General features: G+C 36.9%; 1 protein-coding gene across 3 annotated transcripts in view; it reads left to right on the top strand.

The window, feature by feature from the left end:
* The window catches only part of LOC306878348 (plectin-like), a gene marked incomplete at its 5' end in the record, with an annotated part of 125923 nt that overhangs the window by 92096 nt on the left and 14391 nt on the right, over positions 1-19436 (top strand). For all 3 annotated transcript variants that reach the window (XM_079430633.1, XM_079430631.1, XM_079430632.1), the window contains 20 exons: positions 661-756; positions 887-1014; positions 2824-2917; positions 3446-3600; positions 4304-4628; positions 8037-8114; positions 8192-8353; positions 8444-8548; positions 9683-9778; positions 9868-9993; positions 10831-10983; positions 12052-12206; positions 12748-12874; positions 13400-13583; positions 15094-15251; positions 16053-16228; positions 16385-16523; positions 18071-18427; positions 19020-19103; positions 19183-19287. In XM_079430633.1, the coding sequence (XP_079286759.1) occupies positions 661-756; positions 887-1014; positions 2824-2917; positions 3446-3600; positions 4304-4628; positions 8037-8114; positions 8192-8353; positions 8444-8548; positions 9683-9778; positions 9868-9993; positions 10831-10983; positions 12052-12206; positions 12748-12874; positions 13400-13583; positions 15094-15251; positions 16053-16228; positions 16385-16523; positions 18071-18427; positions 19020-19103; positions 19183-19287 (3003 nt within the window). The remainder of the gene's footprint in view (positions 1-660; positions 757-886; positions 1015-2823; positions 2918-3445; positions 3601-4303; positions 4629-8036; positions 8115-8191; positions 8354-8443; positions 8549-9682; positions 9779-9867; positions 9994-10830; positions 10984-12051; positions 12207-12747; positions 12875-13399; positions 13584-15093; positions 15252-16052; positions 16229-16384; positions 16524-18070; positions 18428-19019; positions 19104-19182; positions 19288-19436) is intronic.

Raw genomic sequence — 19436 nt, 5'->3', positions numbered from 1 at the left:
GAACCCTATCCTCTTCATCCGATGGCATGTTACTGGAGGAAATCCTTCTCTGCAGAGCATGAGTCATGTCACATGACACCACATCCTGGCTCTGAGCTGCTTTGTCTGAGTTTGTATGGCTGTGTCTCATCAGGGTGGGGCGGCTGTGTGATGTGTATCATCTTAATCTGAGAGCAGATTTGATTTTTTACCAGCTTTGTGAAGCTTATCTTCAATCATGCCACTCCATGCTAGAGGAATAACAAAGAGCAGGTGCTTTTGACAAATACTCACTGAAGCATCCAGATCTACCTGCTAAGGGTTATCGAGGGTCACGCTGTTATTTGCACGCTTTATATTCCAGTCAGTTAACTACGACTATTGCCTCAATGAACTTAAAAGATACAAGTTTCAAAATGTTATTGTCAGTTCATTTCTTTAAATGTCATAATAGTTTTTAAGTTTTAGTTTTTTTTTATTTCAGTACTTCAGCTAAAATAAAATAGCTTACAAGGTTCTTTTTTATTATTTTATATTTTATTACAGTTAAAGTCTATTTTATTGAAATTAATGAAGATGTGGTTTTAGTCTTAGTTAATAACCCTGTTACTCCCAAATTATTGCACTGTGTTATATCGTTGTGTGTTTATTTATTAATTTGCTTGTGTGGTTATATTGCAGCTTCTGTGGCGTCAGTTTCTGAAATTTAAAGAAACAGAGCTTCCCGCCAAAGATTCGGACAAGAGCCGCTCCAAACACCTCTACCAGTCCTTTGAGGTTTGTACAGGATCAGGATTATTATGCTACAGTCATGGAGATTTAAACATGAAACATGAGATGTGAAAGTAGTTCTGTATAATGATATGTTTCCTCTGTCTTAACATGAGTTACCACCATCTCCTCACAGAGCGCGGTTCACGCTGGTCAGGTCAAGGTTCCTCCTGGTTATCATCCCATTGATGTTGAGAAGGAATGGGGGCGTCTACATCTGACTATTCTGGAGAGGGAGAGACTGCTCCGGATAGAGTTTGAGAGGTGAGGAAGACGTCTAAAACACAGACCTATCTTAGTTTCGTCGTGGCTTTGTTTCTGTGGTCATGGAGGATATGGGAATGTAATGGGTGTGTAATGAACTGACAGAGCTTGACTGGAACAGAACCGTCTGCCAGTCCAAAAACTGACATTACATCAGCCGTTATAACACATTGAAGGCCATTCTAGACTAATGAGGGCTGTGTGAGAGCCAGACTCAGTGTGGTCTCACAACGTATCACTTCAGCACTTAAAATCCATGCATTTTATTGCATTACAAAATATCAGTTATCAGAATGTGGTATCCACAAACAGAGCTTCTCTCTTTACTCTTCAGCTGCTGTTTTGGTGATTTTTAGTTTGTCACGAACAAGTGAAAACACTGTTTGTATGTATTTTCATCGTTTAAAACTGCTGTAACCACAAACTATGTTTACATATTAGTGGCTGTTCACTATTCACCAATGAACGACTGTGTGAACTACAGTTTCATATGCGAAGCGTTTATACAATCATAACGGAGATCATTTACAGTACATATCTCGGTAACACTTTATTTTACGGTTACACCTATTAGTTGCTTATTAGCATGCATATTACTAGAATATTAGCCATGTATTCATGCTAATTAAGCACATATTAATGCCTTATTCTACATCCCTAATAATCCTACCTAATACCTGAACTTAACAACTACCTTACTAACTATTAATAAGCAGCAAATTAGGAACTTATTGAGGGAAACGTCGTAGTTAATAGTTAACAAGTGTTCCCTATTCTAAAGTGTTCCCGATATCTTAAATGTACTGTAGTAAAAACAGAACGAAATTATAGCTGTTTTGATGCAAGAAACCTTGAACTGTTTTTCATAATCAAGGAGAATGGAGAAAAGAGTTTCAGTTTTAGTTATAAAACATTGAACAGTTTTGGTTTTGCTTCATGTGATTATTATAGTTTTAACGAATCTCCAAAATTCTGGCTTTTAAATCTTTAAACCTTCCTAGTTATATAGAGACTGATGAATCCGTATTCGTCACATGAGTGATTTCCAAATAAAAGTATTGATTGTTCTCTTCAGTTTCTGTGAAGCAGTGTAGCAAGTTTACCGATTCTGAGACCGAAAAAGAATGTTGCGATTTATATTCTGACGTAAATGAAATGAAATAGTTATCGATATCCATCATCTTGAAGGAGAGGGAGTATCATCCACACCAGGACACGTCCCCGGTCACAAGACAATGCTGCTTCTCGCTGGACGAGAGTAATGTGCAGCACGCTGTTTCTTTATGGACTGTGGAATGGATGACCAAGCGCCACAATAACTTCATCCTGGCTGTGGTTTGGTCTGTACGAGTCCCATGACAAGATTAGAACAAGAAAAACATGTTTTTGATGCATTTTGGAGAGAGTCTTGCATGCTGTCGGACTGTAAAAAAATGGCCTTTGTGACAGACCCGTATCGTTTAGAGTATTTGCTTCGCCGTGGAAAACTGTGAGTTTCTTGCTTGTTTTTTTTTAATTGCTTGTAACCAGCTCATGTCTGGCTGATTTTTAATGTCGTATGAAGTAATTCCCCATCATATTTTTCACATTTGTATTATTTTAGTTTCAAAGTCTTTACTGTATTGAAACTCTTGTCTTATCATTTGATTGAGAAATCTTCCAGTTGTTTGTGTTATAGTCTCGCGTACATCAGACCTTTGACTAATCGGCGTAACGTCTGGTCCTCATAGCAGCTTATTCTGACCACGAACTGCCAGTTTATAGAATAAAAGTGTAATTGAATTGTCTGTGAACTCTGATTGTTTGCAGGTTAGAGCGTCTCCAGCAGACCGTCAGTAAAGTGCAGATGGAATCAGGCATGTGTGAGGAACAGCTCAATCAGACCGAGTCTCTACTGCAGACGGTGAGATTATACATCCTCTAAACACACTTATACAGTTACTATTCGGTCAAATGTGACCCTGGAGCACAAAACCAGTCTTAAGTGGCACGGGTATATTTGTAGCAATAGCTAACAATACATTGTATGGGTCAAAATGATTGACCCATTTGATGTATTTTTCTTTTACGCCAAAAATCATTAGGATATTAAGTAAAGATTATGTTTAATGAAGATATATTTAGCATACTGTAAATATATCGAGACTTAATTTCTGATTAGTAATATGCATTGCTAAGAACTTCATTTGAACAACTTTAAAGGAGATTTTCTCAATATTTAGATTTTTTTGCACCCTCAGATTCCAGATTTTCAAATAGTTGTATCTCAGCCAAATATTGTCCACAAACTATACATCAATGGAAATATTATTATTTATTCAAAAAATTGACCCTTATGACTGGTTTTGTGGTCCAGGCTCCAAAATGTGAGCGTAAAGTATGAAGTTGCTGTATAAACTTTGCATTGTAGTGACTTTCAGTTTTGTTGCAGGATATCCGTCTCCTGAGTGCCGGGAAACCAGCGCAGCACACAGTTGAGGTGGAGAGGGATCTGGACAAAGCCGACGGCATGATTCGGCTCCTCTTTAACGACGTTCAGCTGCTCAAAGACGGACGCCACCTGCAGGCAGAGCAGATGTATCGCAGGTGAGTCCGTACTACTATAGTGGAGAACCTTCTTCCAGTAGACGTCAGTGCATTAACTCTTTCCCTGCCAAACATGGAATTTTCTGGGTTTTCGTGTTTTCACTGTTATACGCTAGGGGGCGCTATTACACATAGTCTAGAATGTGCCGATCAAAAACACAGACCAGAAAGACACAGAAACGAGCAATCTCATTTGCAAGCATATGCATATGAAGAATAAGGCAATCATCAGCAATAAACAGCAAATAAATGAAAACTGCCTAATGTTACCGAGTGAAATGTCGATCCAGTAAGTACTAAAGGCCTGTGAATCTGATCCAAATGTAGTGTGATGTTGATAAAATTGCTCAAAATGTTGCTTTTTTAATGAAACTTACCAACATCCAAGTGTTGATAAAAAATAATGCTTGAAGCTAGGATAAAACTGTTTAGTTTTTTGTTTAGAAGTAGAGGCTCTCTTATTATTATTTTGATGTATTGCATGTTCAGATATTTATACAACAGAATGTTCTGGGGGCCATGAAATTTTAAAAATGCTGGCAGTGGCTGGCAACTTTTTTCAAAAACGCTGGCGGCGAAAGAGCTTAAAAGGGATATTTCTTTCCCCTTTGGACCTACAAGTGATTCTTTTGGATGAAACGACTATGGAAATCTATAACAGATAATGTAAGCGAACCGAATGACAGCGGTTTTCTTTTCTCAGGGTGTACCGCTTACACGAGCGCTTGGTGAACTTGCGCAGCGACTACAATCTGAGGCTCAAGTCCAGCGTCAGCACGGCCTCTCACGTCTCCATCACAAAAATTTCCCAGAAGCCCGTGCAGCGCGTGCGGCCCGAGCTGGACGAGGTCACCCTGCGTTACGCGCAGGATCTGTTATCGTGGGTGGAGGAGAACCAGCGCAGGATCGATACGGCCGAGTGGGGCATCGACCTTCCCTCGGTGGAGTCTCAGCTGGGAAGCCACAGAGGACTTCACCAAACCATCGAGGACTTCAAGGCTAAGATCGAGCGCGCAGGAACAGATGAGGTACTTTAAATTCTTTACTTTTTTTTCATGTTTTTCAAGTTTTCATACTACTTTTCTTAAAAGATTGTTTATGTGTAAATGATGTCCTGTACGCTAAAGTCCATTATCTTTAAGGCATATTTTAATGGACTGGGATGTCTACCTCCTCCTATAGACCTTTTATTTGACTCTTATGAAAAGATTTTGTGATGAAGTGAAACCAGATTTAGTTTTAGATTTTTTTTTATCAAAGACAAACTTTTTTTTTTTACCATTTTTTTTATTCTTTTATATTGTTTATTTACTTATTTACCTTTTTCACTTGTTTCTTGTCATGAATATAGCCATGGTAGCTGGCATGTGCTAACCAATAAACAATCAAACACACGTATTAAATTTGCCTGAACCATAATTTTTAACTTACCATATAACTAACTATAGAAATTGAAAACAATTCTAGTAAAACATGAATATGAATGAATAATTAAAAGTAATTTAGAAATGAAATATGACTATAACTGTATTAGCGGTATTATCAGTGGACAATAATGTTCTGTTTATTATAAGCTGTAGTATTATTGCCTGCCACTTTAAATGCTCAAGCTCTTAAAAGCAGGATGGATTCTGATTGGCTGTCAAAGTCTTTATTGTTCATCAGTTGGGAAAAAAAAACTTCTAAAAAACTTGACTCCTCATATCGTTCCTCTTTCTTGTTATCTTTATAGTTGTGGTGTGGACTATGCTAATCTCATAGAATTGCAACAATTATATAACCTTTATAGTTATAGTCCTTGGTGTGAACAGCCCTTAAGGCAGGGGTCTCAAACTGCCGGCCCGCGGGCCATTTACGGCCCCCCCTCCCCCTCACTCCGGCCCGCAACTGACATAAAAAATATAACGCAAATCGCGCCCGCAAAAATATTATTATTTTTAAAATTATTATTATTATTATTTGTAGCTGTTTTATATCAATTTAAACTACCCATTCAATATGTACTAGAAACTAAAACACGGTTAAATAAAAAAAATAAAAAAAATAGTGATGATAGCGCAAAAAACCCGCGCATGCCGGCAGACTTGCTAAGACGTTATCTGATTTCTGGGCTTTAGCATTTTATTTTTTGTTTGGCTGTGAACAAAAATGTCTAATTCCAAACCGAAAAGGAAGGTGGATGATGAACACAGACTGTTTCAAGAAAGATGGACACTGCAGTATTTTTTTGTGGAGTTTAATGGAAACGCCACCTGTCTGATATGCAAAGAAAAAGTTGCCGTTCTGAAGGAATACAATCTCAAGCGTCATTACTTGACTAAACACGGAGACCAGTATGAGAATTACCAGGAAGACGAGAGAAAAAAACGAGCCACACAGTTGCAGAGAGAGCTAAAGTCCCAGCAAAGCCTTTTCCACAGAGCCAAAAAGGATGCTGATGCTGCCGTTGAAGCGAGTTATGTAGTGAGTGAAATGATCGCTAAAGCAGGAAAGCCATTCACTGAAGGGCAGTTTATGAAGGACTGCATGTTGAAGGTCGCTGATATTCTATGTCCAGAAAAGAAGAACATGTTCAACAATCTCTCTCTATCGGCCAATACAGTGGCAGAGCGGATTACCGAGTTATCGAGTGACATCTATGACCAGCTATGCGAGAAAGCTAGAGTTTTCACTGCATACTCTGTGGCGCTTGACGAAAGTACAGACAAAACTGACACTGCTCAGCTAGCTATTTTCATCAGAGGTATTAATGACCAGTTTGAGGTGACGGAAGAATTGCTGAGTTTGTGTCCAATTCACGGCCGTACAACGGCCAAAGATATATTTCAGCATCTGTGCGACGCGATTGAACGTGCTGGTTTGCCGTGGAGCAGACTAGTAGGCATTACCACCGATGGCGCCCCATCTATGACAGGTAAAAAAAATGGACTGGTAGCGCTGGTACAAAGAAAGTTGGAAGAGGAAAACGCAGATCCAGCAGTTGTTCTGCACTGCATTATACACCAGCAGGCACTGTGCAGCAAATGTTTAAAATATGAACACGTCATGTCTGTTGTCCTAAGATGCATCAATTACATCAGGTCAAGAAGTTTACAGCACCGCCAGTTTCGAGCCTTTTTAGAAGAAATTGAGGCAACATATGGTGATGTACTTTACTTTACTGAGGTGCGCTGGCTCAGCAGGGGAAATGTCTTGAAGAGATTTTTTGAGTTAAGAACAGAGGTGAAGAGATTTATGGAAGATGGCAGAATGGATGTTCCTGAATTTGATGATCCTAAATGGGTCATGGACCTTGCATTCCTAGTGGACATTACACAAGAGCTGAACATCCTTAACCTGAAGCTCCAGGGCCCTGGTCATCTCATCACAGCAGCGTATGAAAGTGTGAAAGCCTTCTCCACAAAATTGAGATTGTGGAAAACTCAGCTTTCTGCAAAAAATCTCAGTCATTTCACAACATGCAGATCTCTTGTGGAGGAGGGCATAGCATTCAATGGTGATGAATATGCCTCTGCTGTTGAAAACCTACTTCAGGAATTTGATCAGCGTTTTGGTGACTTCAAGGCACACTGTGACACTTTCCAGCTGTTTGCAGACCCCTTCTCAGCTGATGTGGAGAGTGTCCCAAATTTGTTGCAAATGGAACTTATTGACTTGCAGTGCAACAGTGAGCTAAAAACTAAATTCAGAGAGGCACAAGGAAATGCAGACAAGACTGCACAGTTTCTGAGAGAATTACCTCCATGCTTCCCAGAGCTTTCCAAAGTGTTCAGTCGGTTAATGTGCCTTTTTGGAAGCACATACCTGTGTGAGAAACTTTTCTCAACTATGAACTTCAATAAATGCAAGTTCAGGTCCAGGCTTAGTGATGCTCATCTTGAAGCTGTACTCAGGGTTTCAACTGTGAACTCCATCAGGGCAAACGTGGCTCAGTTGTGTGAGCAGAAGCGCTGCCAAGTGTCTGGCAAGAAATAGAATAGTTTGCAAATGTATTCAGAGATCGCAGTTGTTCAGTGTAAGGTTCAGCACAGTTTTGATAAATTACTTAAGTTAAAATAAAGTAGGTAACTGTCTGTGCATTGTTATATAATTTTAATTTTTTAACACTGTTGTTTATATTTTTGTTAAGCATGAAAAAAATATGTTAGTAATGTAATTTAAAAGAAATGTGAGCTAACATCTCAGCAATTAAAGTAAATTTCCAGAACTTTTGTGCTTTCTTCTTGTGCTTCAATGTTAAAACGGCCCTCCTATGAGATGTCAGTCACAGCAATGGCCCCCAGCCAATTTGAGTTTGAGACCCTTGCCTTAAGGCATAAAGAAAAAGCCATGAAATGCTCAATACAAATAAATTTGATTTTACTGTATTTTCTAATTTGACTTCAGTGGGCTTTAGATGGTCTCTTGTGACATCTCTTCCTCTTTGTGTGTTTCAGAACCAGCTCTCGCCCACTAGTAAAGGCACATACAGAGAGTATCTGGGCAAACTGGATCTGCAGTACACCCGACTGCTGGTGAGTGTTTTAACCGGTAGCTAGTTAAAATCACTAGGCCTTGCAGAGTGTCAGCATACGTCTCTCTTCTTCTCTAGAACACCTCCAAGTCCCGCCTGAGAAATCTTGACCAGCTGTATAACTTCGTCAACGCCGCCACCAAGGAACTGATGTGGCTTAATGACAAAGAGGAAGAGGAGGTCAACTACGACTGGAGTGAGCGCAACACCAACATGGCTGCAAAGAAAGAGAACTACTCCGTAAGAGCCAAAAACAGCGTTTTATAATCCTGTTTCTCTGGTTAGGGTTAGGGTTAAACCTTGTTTTTCATGGTCTAATTTATTCCTCAGGGACTCATGCGAGAACTGGAATTTAAAGAGAAGAAGATCAATGACATCCAGGCCACTGGAGACAGACTCATTAAAGACGGACATCCAGGCAAGAAGACTGTTGAGGTACGCCGTCAACTATTCATGGTTTTAAAAGAAGACATGCTAACACTTTACTAAAAGCCTTTGTGTATGATCAGGGCCGGATTATTCATAGACGGGATTGGGCGAGTGCCCTGGGGCACCAAGGGATTAAGATAATGACTAGACCTTTAAAATATTTTTCATGTTTTTTATATATATATATATATATATATATATATATATATATATATATATATATATATATATATATATATATTATTTTGCTGGAAGAGATGCAGATACATACAAAATGAACAGTTAATGATACAATGATTGGTAACTTATTTTTCTTATTCTATCTGTTCTTATTCAATTTTTTTATTAGAAATTTTGGAAAAGCTTATAAATATAGATTTTTGAATTTGACATAATGACATACTTTTAATAAAATTAGAAAAAAATGCTATTACAAAAAATACAGTAATGACCCTGTAAATCACTTTGAGTCATATATTACCTTGGAAGGCAAATTTTTCTGATTGATCAGAATGTGATCCTGGATTTTTGACAGTGCTCTTAAATATTGTAAATGGGAAGGGGTGTTGTCACCCTAGGGCACTACACTGTGTTAATCCGGGCCTGTGTATAATGCATCACAAAGGGTTATTAAAAGATATAATGGATGATTATAATTAATGTGTATTGTAATACAGTATATCTTGTTGTACAGAATTATAACCAAATGTGAAATGCACAGTGTAATGTTGAATTGATAAGTGGTATAATGTATTATCTGTGGTTACAATTATTCATGAGATCATTCAGTGCTTTATAATGTGCATAAGGCATAACGAATGCATTAAAACTACTTTTATAATGCATTATGCATAAAGGCTTTAAGAAAAAATAAAATACAGTAAAAACGGTAATATTGTGAAATATTATTACAATTTAAAATAAGTGTTTTCTATGTGAATGTGTGTTAAACTGTAATGTATTTCTGTGATGCGCAGCTGTATTTTCAGCATCATTACTCCAGTCTTCAGTGTCACATGATCTTCAGAAATCATTCTAATATACTGCTTTACTGTTCAATAAACATCTCTGATTATTATCAATGTTTTTGAACACTAGTGTATGTTGTGAGTGTTACATGTGTGTTGTGTTGATCTGCAGGCGTTCACCGCAGCTCTGCAGACGCAGTGGAGCTGGATCCTCCAGGTGTGCTGTTGCATTGAAACTCATCTCAAAGAAAACACTGCATACTTCCAGGTACAGCATCAGCATCATGTAACCATGTGCAATTCTTTGTTGGTCAATCATGTACCTGTATAAGCAGTATTCTACTGTATAACCCGTAGTTCTTTGCTGATGTGAGAGATGCTGAGGAGAGGATGAAGAAGATGCAGGAGACCATGAAGAAGAAGTACATGTGTGACCGCAGCACCACTGCCACTCGCCTGGAGGATTTACTGCAGGACGCTGTTGTGAGTTTGGTTTCCAGAGATTGTTTACTACACACATTTACTGTAATATTGCAACACTGATGTCACAATATTGTAGCACAATTGGAGAAATCTAATTTTTAAAGATAATTTTCTGATGAAAATTGTAATTGTGACTTAAAATGCAATTTAAAATAAACAAGCCACATTTGCTGTGCTTGTTCGGCTAAAATGTTGTGAAAAAATAAAATAAATTAAACTTTAAGTAAAGCAAAGGGCAAGGTTTAATTGCAACATATGATCATTACAGTTAATGGTGTTCACCGTCTGTTTGATTGCATGTAATTTGTAACTACTTTAACTGCATGATTTTACTGTACATTTCTGCCATAGTCACCACTAATAACCTACTCCTAAATATAATGTTTCTACATTTAAAATGTTCTTTAAAGCTGCTTTGCAACGATTTGTATCATGAAAAGCACTACACAAATAAATTTGAATTGAATTGACTTAAACAGTCAGTCAGAATAAAATATAAAAATAACACTATTGTATTATTTCACTAAAAGGAAAAATACAGTATTTAAGAAACATTATATAATTATAATAATAATAATAATAGAAATAGAAAATTGACTGAACCAAAACAATAAGAAATATTACTGTTGTAAAAGTTTAGTAAAATAAAAAATAATAATAATATTTATTTAACATTACACCTGCAAAATTATATCACTGATGATTATGGCTGTTTTAAGTTCTTCATTTTAACCATCAAACTTGTATTTCAATGGAAAAACATTTCTTATATCGGTATTAAAATGAAAAGTAAGATTAATAAGTAGCTTTAAGCTGACTAAGTGAGTTTGACCACAGGAGGAAAGAGAGCAGCTGAACGAGTTCAAGTCTGACATCACCAGCCTGAACAAGAGAGCCAAGTCCATCATCCAGCTGAAGCCACGCAACCCCACCACCCCCTTCAGAGGCAAGCTGCCCATCCAGGCCGTGTGCGACTTCAAACAGATGGAGGTAGAGACTCGCTGTCTTAAATCTCCTTCTTAGTTTTTATCAAGGCTTAATTTGTGCCTGAACAAGCCGGATCCGGATCCGGCACCTCCGAAATCCGATCCGGCACCTCATTTTGTCGGATCCCCCTCCTCACGCGCCAATGAAAGACGTTTGTGCTGACCTATAATGTGCATAATATGAAAAATCCTCTATAATGACCACGCTTGCGGCTCATCTACATTTGAAATAAAGAACCTGAGCGTGCAAAAGACACGACATGTGAACTGCTCTGCTCTCACAAGACATAATGCACGGATCCATAGCCTATACACACTTGTGAATAAATGTTTGCAGGAATTTCCCTCATTATAAACTTGAAAGCTGGGGGGATGAGTAAAACTGTGATATACAGAGTAATGCTCCGTTACCTCTCCCTCCTCTAATCACATGCCGGATCCATCACCCCACTTTGTTCTGGGACCTCGATATTTACAAATTAAGCACTGGTTTTTATCATGTTTAGTCTACCTTATCCTATTCAGTTTTAGTCGACTATCCCCCGGTTTCACAGACATGGCTTAAGACTAGTCCCTGACTAAAATGTAATTCTGAGCTCTTTCAACTGAATGTAAAAATTACATTAATGTCCTAATTGAACTATGGCCTAATCCTGGCTTTGTCTAAGCCCTGTCTGTGAAATCAGGCCTAAAAGTCTCAACATTTTAGTCAATGAAAACTTGACATTTTAGCAATAAGATTGTTGTTCATTATGGTTGCCATATTACTTAAACTAAGCAAAACACCAGGCAGAAAATGTATCCTTGTAACAGCGAAGGTCTGATTGGAGGATTTGAACTCTTGATGTCTGGCAGCCGCACTCATGAAAGCTCACATACAGACGTATAGAGTAGTCTGCAATAACATTTTGTCTCCTTTTTTGATGAAAATATAAAGACGTTTTTGGTAAAGTTGTATTTTTTTGAATACATTTTAGTCTCGTCTTTTTTCGTCAACAAAATGACATGTTGATATAGTCATAGTTTATTGACCTTATTGTCGCCTCTTCGAAACCCCTGTTTCTCCTGACAGATCACCATGCACAAGGGCGACGAGTGCGCGCTCATCAATAACTCACAGCCCTTCAAGTGGAAGGTTCTGAACCGCTCGGGGAACGAGGCCATTGTGCCGTCCATCTGCTTCCTCGTGCCGCCCGTCAACAAGGAGGCTGTCGAGACCGTGTCCAGGTATATCACACACACTACACTGTTGTGTTTTCTGCAGTACTTCAAACAAACATTGGTGTTTACTGTTTGAGTCATTTTGTTCTGTGCTTTTGTCCGATTTATTAGTGTTTTTAAACATGCATATTTATAGTATTTATTAATTTTTAAAATTATTATTATTAAAATAAATTATTTTTGTACTTCAGCTAAAAACAAAAATGAGAAATGTTGCCTCAGCAATTAGCTGAAATAAAAAGGACAAATTTCCCCTTGGCAACTAGCTGAGAAAAGTACTATATACGATACTATTATATTTTTATTAATATTTTCACTTGTTTTTTATTTCATATTTATGTTGTTTGTTTTAATTAAAGTTAGTTATTTTGTTGTGTTTAGTCATTTTGATAGTTATTTGAATACAAGTCCATCTAAAAAAAAAAAAAAGTCTGAAATAAATAAATATAAGTTTTTTTTTTTCCGATTTCTCTTTTCTTAGTAGACAGTATGACCTGAAGCACACTGTAAGATTTTGACGCTGATGTTATGTTGATGTTTCTGTCAGTTTGGAGGCCGGTCACCAGCAGACTCTGGCTCTGTGGCAGACGCTTCACACTGACCTCAGGAGTCTGCTGTCCTGGCAATACCTGATGAAAGACATCCATCTCATCCGCTCCTGGAACATCACCATGGTCCGCTCTACGCTTCATTCATGACATAAATGCACATCTCTGTGATTTAGTCATTAATTGATGATTTAGCCATTAAGTTAACACAATTAATTGATGAAATGTATTTGCTTCTGAAAGAGATCAGTGCATATATGCTGTGAAACTTAGAAGTAAATGTACTGTCTGGTTATTTCACTCTGAAAGAAAAGCAACATGGGATTTTACCTCTAATTCAGTAATTTGATTGTTAGGTTGCAGACCGACCGAGTTATATTTAGGAAACAGGCGGTAAACAAGAAAAATTGCTTTATTGAATAACAGAGCCTTCAAGGGCTCTTCTAAATGAATTAAAGAGTAGACATGATTCTGCTGTTATAACATCTGAGAATAGTTCTGCAACAGATTTCAGATGAGACCAGATCAAGATTATTAAGGATTATTTTAATTTTGTCATTGCACTAATCAAATACAGCACTTCAGGGAAAGATGCAAATATATACATCCGTTTTGAATGTAAAAGTAGCTAAGGTTCCTTGTATGATTCAGTTCAAGACGATGAAGCCAGGCGAGTACCAGCTGATGCTGAGGAACCTCCAGCTGCACTATCAGGACTTCCTCAAGGACAGCCAGGACGCTAAGCTTTTCGATTCCAGTGACAGCATGCAGATCGAGAGGGACTACAAGGAGACCGTACAGCATTACGACAACCTGCTCCGCACCCTGGAGAAAGGTACAGACACGAACCCCTGATAGAGCCCACTGTGCATTACCAATGGCATGAAACACTGAAACATGTGGTGTTTCTGTGGATGTTGGGTAACTGTTGAATTCACATTTCAGGAGCAGCTGTCAGAGCACAGGGTGAGTCTTGTGATGAGTTTGGTTATCATGGATGAGCTGCTCTATAATGGGAAAACATGTAGTGTCAGCTTTTGTTATAGTTTGTTTCCTTGCTTTAGCTAACAGCGCATCTCCACAGAGTGTGCACGCACTGAAGCATTCAACATAGTGGCATAGTATAGAGAAAAACACACAGCTGGTCAAACCATGAATTTCTCAATCTGTATACAGTAGGTCATATATAGTTTTCATTTACATGACATCCAGTTGGGTAAATCCATTGAAACATGTCAGGACCATGTCCAGCCAGGGTTATTATAGTTAACTAAAACTAAAACCGTAAAAAAAAAAAAAAAAAACTTTTAAAATTATTTTTCAGTTATTTTATTTTTGATCAGTTTATTTTTTACTATTATAGTTTTTGTTAATATTTTGAGACTTTATTTTTATATTTTCTGTCTTTATTTCAGTTTAAGTTAAAGGTTTTTTAGTTTTGTTGTGTTATTGTCATTATTTTTTTTTTATGTCAATATAGTTTTTAGCTATTTTATTAAAGTTGTCTTAGTTATTTTAGTATATCAAGTACTATATAAATATCTATATTCTCTATCTGTCTATCTATTGCTACAAATATATCCCAGCAACTTAAGACTGTTTTTGTGGTCCAGGGTCACATATATATGGACCACATATATAAGTCTTAAGTTGCTGGGGTATATTTGTAGCAATAGCCAAAAATACATTGTATGTGTCAAAACTATTTATTTTTCTTTTATGCCAAAAAATCATTAGGATATTAAGTAAAGATCATGTTATATGAAGATATTTTGTCAATTTCCTACTGTAAATATATCAAAACTTCATTTTTGATCAGTAATATACATTTCTAAGAACTTCATTTGGACAATTTTAAAGGTGATTTTCTCAGTATTTTTATTTTTTTGCACCCTCAGATTCCAGATGTTCAAATAGTTAGATCTCAGTCAAATATCTTAACAAAGCTTATTTATTCAGCTTTCAGATGATGTATATATCTCAGTCTTGAAAAATTAACCCTTATGACTGGTTTTGTGGTGCAGGGTCACATATACTGTGTATAGTATTTTGCATCATGGTAGTGCTTGTTTTAAATTAATTAATTTAAATGCAGTATGCAGACGCATCAACATATTTTACTGGTATGAGCTGTAAGAGTTCTCAAAATATGCCTCGTTTTCTTCATGCACATTTAAATATATTATTTTGGGATGAAATGTGAGCCACTAACACAGATGGAATGTGTGTGACGTGACTAAGTGTCATGAATGTTGGCTGCAGCAGACTGATAAATGAAGAGATAAACTGTTGTTTGCCTTTAGTGTTGTTAGAAAACTGTAATAACAAATCTTTTCTCTTCGCAGGCGAGCAGGATGAATCCATAAGCAAGTCATACATCACCCAAATCAAAAGCCTGCGCCAGCAGATCGAAGAGTGCGAGTCTCGTACGGTGGCCCGTATCCGGTTACCTGTGGATAAAGATCCGCACCGAGACTGCATGCAGAAGACCACTGATCAGAGAGTACGACACAAAACTCTGGCTCTTTATCATTTATCCAGTTAAAACTCTCTTTCAGCTGAAGAATGTATATACAAATTCAAATCATATTTGTGACTCATAAATGGATGAATTTTGACAAACATGTCAAGAACACATCCCCAAAATCACAATTTATGACCATTAAGATTTTTTGCTTTGTGATATTGTTTTTTGTGACATTTAAGCACATTTCCCTGAGATCTTCTTCCAATTTTTTCTCATTGTGATTTATTGTGACTGTCAATAGATGCTTATTACAGTAATACAAACTAAATTAAAGCCAGAACAAACAATATTAGATATACATTTTAGCCCATTATGGTATTCAAATTTGTACTTAATTGTGCTGAAAATAATGTCACAATATAAATAAATCTCCAAGATATGATCAGTGTTATTTTAGTGTTTTTGAGATACTATTATAGTTTTTATTAATATTTTGAATCAGTTTTTACTTTTTCATTTTACTTTTAGTTAAAATTGTAGTAATTTTTAGTTTTTGTCACTGTATAGACATTTTTATTTCCGTTTTTTTTTTTATATATATATTTGTACATCAAGTTAAACTAAAAAATTAAACGTTGCCTGAAAATAAGGGAAATATATTTTTTTCATATTTCATTTTATTTCAAGCAACAAAACTTTTTTTAAGGGTTTTTACTTTCAGTTTTAATTAACTATACCTTGAATATAATTTCTCATTTTTTTCTTTTGATTATGATGTGAATTATGCACCATGTTCTTTGTCATATTTAACCAAATGAATCAATGTGGCTCAAACAGAAAGTGCAAATGGAGCTGGACGGCATTAAGAAGAACCTGGACCGAGTGTCTCAGAAAGCTGAGGAGGTGCTGTCCTCTCCGGAGCAGTCCAGCACTCCAGTGCTGCGCTCAGAGCTGGACATCACCCTGCAGAAGATGGACCAAACCTACAACCTGTCCTCAGTCTACCTGGAGAAGTAAGGAGCGCTCTCACCTGTGCAGAATTTGTCTTTGCATAGCATATCTGCTGCTGCTTGTCCTTCATGTTTTGTCTCTTATTCATTTGTCTGTCTTATTATGCACTAATAATCTTGAGCATAAGATCAGATCAAGGCAATTCTTTTTTTCTGTAGACTTAAGACAATAGAAGTTGTGATCCGGAGCACACAAGGGACAGAAGATGTGGTGAAGAAATATGAGACTCGCCTGCGTGAGGTTCACACGGTTCCTACAAACGTCCAGGAGGTGGACAACTACTGCTCTGAGCTCAAGGTAATATTCACTGCTCATTTTGTATAACACTAGATGACTCTTGTAGCATTTTGTAACATGTACAAGGATGTAGGTCAGTGGTTCTCATCCTTATTGTCCTTTGTCCACAACAATATTCTAAGCACTGACATTTCTAGTTTCTGTAAATTCAGTTTTAGGATTCCCGAGGTTTTAAGAGCTGAATGTTCCTTAAGGATCCTGATCTTTTTAACCAGTTAATTGATATGTTTCCAGTTGTTTGTGGTTTACTGGATAAGGATTTTTTAAAATATGTGTACTTACAATTTATATTAAATAAAATATTTTAGAGCTTGGCATAAAAACAAAAATGTATATTGTTTATAAAAAATGTTTAAGGATTTTTCATTACTTTTCCAGCTTTAGAATTCACTTAACACTTTTAAAACAAATTAAACCGTTTTAAAATAAGGCTTCCTCATATACACCAATTTTACAGTTGTTGAGGGGAGTGAATAAAAAATAAAAAATAGCTATTCTAAATTTTGTTTTAGCATATTTTAATGCTTGTTTTGTATAATTTTAAATCAAGAAAGTCTTCAAGTCACCTTAGAAGTTGGTTGTGGCTCTCTGATGTAGATGTATGAATAAGAGAAATTAGTGTAAAATTGTGTTTAAAAAAGGATGCCTTCAGTATTTTAAGCCAAGCTTGGAAGACATTAATGGTGAAATGTGCTTTTTCTCTGACACTGAACGGAAGAGCAAAAATTAATGACTGTGTTCAAACAGGTTTCCCAATCTGCCACTGGTTGGGCAAACAGACTGTATTTGTAATTGACTGATATCATGGGTTGTGTCAGTTTGGCTGATTCTCAACAAACAAATTTAGCTTTGAAAGCCACAGTGTTGGATCTTTTGGGGAAATTAACTTACAATTTACTTGTATCCATATGTGACCCTGGCGCACAAACCAGTCTTAAGTCGCTGGGGTATATTTGTAGCAATAGACAAAAATACATTGTATGGGTCAAAATGATTGATTTTTCATTTTTGCCAAAAATCATTAGGATATTAAGTAAAGATCATGTTCCATGAAGATATTTTGTAAATTTCCTACTGTAAATATATCAAAACTTAATTTTTGATTAGTAATATGCATTGCTAAGAGCTTCATTTGAACAACTTTAAAGGAGATTTTCTCAATATTTAGATTTTTTTGCTCCCTCAGATTCCAGATTTTCAAATAGTTGTATCTCAGACAAATATTGTCCTATCCTAACAATACATCACACCATACATCAATGGAAAGCTTATTTATTCAGCTTTTATATGATGCATAAATCTCAATTTCGAAAAATTGACCCTTATGACTGGTTTTGTGTTCCGGGGTCACATATTAATTAACAAAATTTAACAATATTTTAACACAGAAAAAACACACTATACCTTTAAGTCAAGACTTTTTGCCAAATGTTGGGATGTTTGGCAGTTATTTTTAATGAAAAAACATATACACCTCCTAGTGTACTGTATGCATAATGTGGTTGCATTAAATTTGGGATGAAATCAATTTGTTCACTTGTGTTCAGCGAATGCGTTCGGAGGCAGAAACCCAGCGGCCCGTGTTTGACGACATGGAGAGTGAGCTGGCCAAGGCCACGGCGGTCAGCCAGCGCATGCTTCAGGTTCACTGCGAGCGGGACGCCGAGCTGGATCACTACCGGCAGCTCCTGGGCAGCCTGCAGGACCGCTGGCGTGCCGTCTTCGCCCAGATCGACCTGCGGCAGCGCGAGCTGGAGCAGCTGGGCCGGCAGCTGGGCTACTACAGGGAGACCTACGACTGGCTCATCCGCTGGATCGCAGACGCCAAACAGCGGCAGGAGAACATCCAGGCCGTGCCCATAATCGACAGCAAGACGCTCAAAGAGCAACTGGCGCAGGAGAAGGTACTGAATGACACAAGCTTTATCCATCGGCGCTTAACCCTGGGTTAACAGCTAGTGACGGATAGTGGGTTAAGCAATACTTCACGCTTGTTTGAAGACTTTTTAGTGATAATCTAAGTTACCTATCCAAAGGTGAACAGCATAAATGCTATGACAAGTTACTCCCAACACTCACTTTACATCATTAGATACAGTTACAGTTAAGCTCATTTAGTGATCAGTGTCCAAGTGAAACTGAAAATAACAATAACCAGTGACATCAAATGTAATAAATAAAGTATTATTTTGTATAGTATGTGTCTAAATTTACAAAGACAAATAAATCACATACTCTTGCTGTGTTATTCACTTCATAAACATGCAAATATCTATACAAATGTGCAGTGTAGCATTTTAAAAATGAAATTTTGAACATTGTGAAATATGGAACAAGATCAATAAAGATCTTGTGAGGAATGTTTTAAGTCTCAGAAGAGAAGCTTCTGGAATATGAATCGATGTGCATTAGTTCTCTGTCATACATTGCAATGAGATTCTTTTTGTTAACCTTTTGCAAAGGCATAAGTATAATATGCAGATTTTTTTTTTACAGAAACTGCTTGAAGAGATTGAGAAAAACAAAGAGAAAGTTGATGAGTGCCAGAAATACGCCAAAGCTTACATCGATACCATTAAAGTAAGAGAGAGCATATAAATGTATTTATTATTTATCTACAATTTGTAGTTGGAGTGCTAAAATCTTAATTTTTTTCCAGGACTATGAACTTCAGTTGGTTGCCTACAAAGCTCAGGTCGAACCTCTGACTTCTCCTTTGAAGAAAACCAAGATGGAGTCTGCCTCTGATAACATCATTCAAGAGGTTAGAAAGAGCTCAGATCATTCACTTCTTATCCATTTGCATTATTTGACTGCTGCATAGGTTACTATGGTGTTTATAATTTTCAGTGTGCACTTATGTTATCCTATCAACTTCAATTTTAATTTTTTTAATTATAATTTTTCAATATG

This window comes from Barbus barbus (genome assembly GCF_936440315.1).
Source record: "Barbus barbus genome assembly, chromosome: 12".
Lineage (NCBI taxonomy): Eukaryota > Metazoa > Chordata > Actinopteri > Cypriniformes > Cyprinidae > Barbus > Barbus barbus.
The sequence above is the reverse complement of the archived record's forward strand: the minus strand, read 5'-3'. Positions and strand labels throughout refer to the sequence as shown.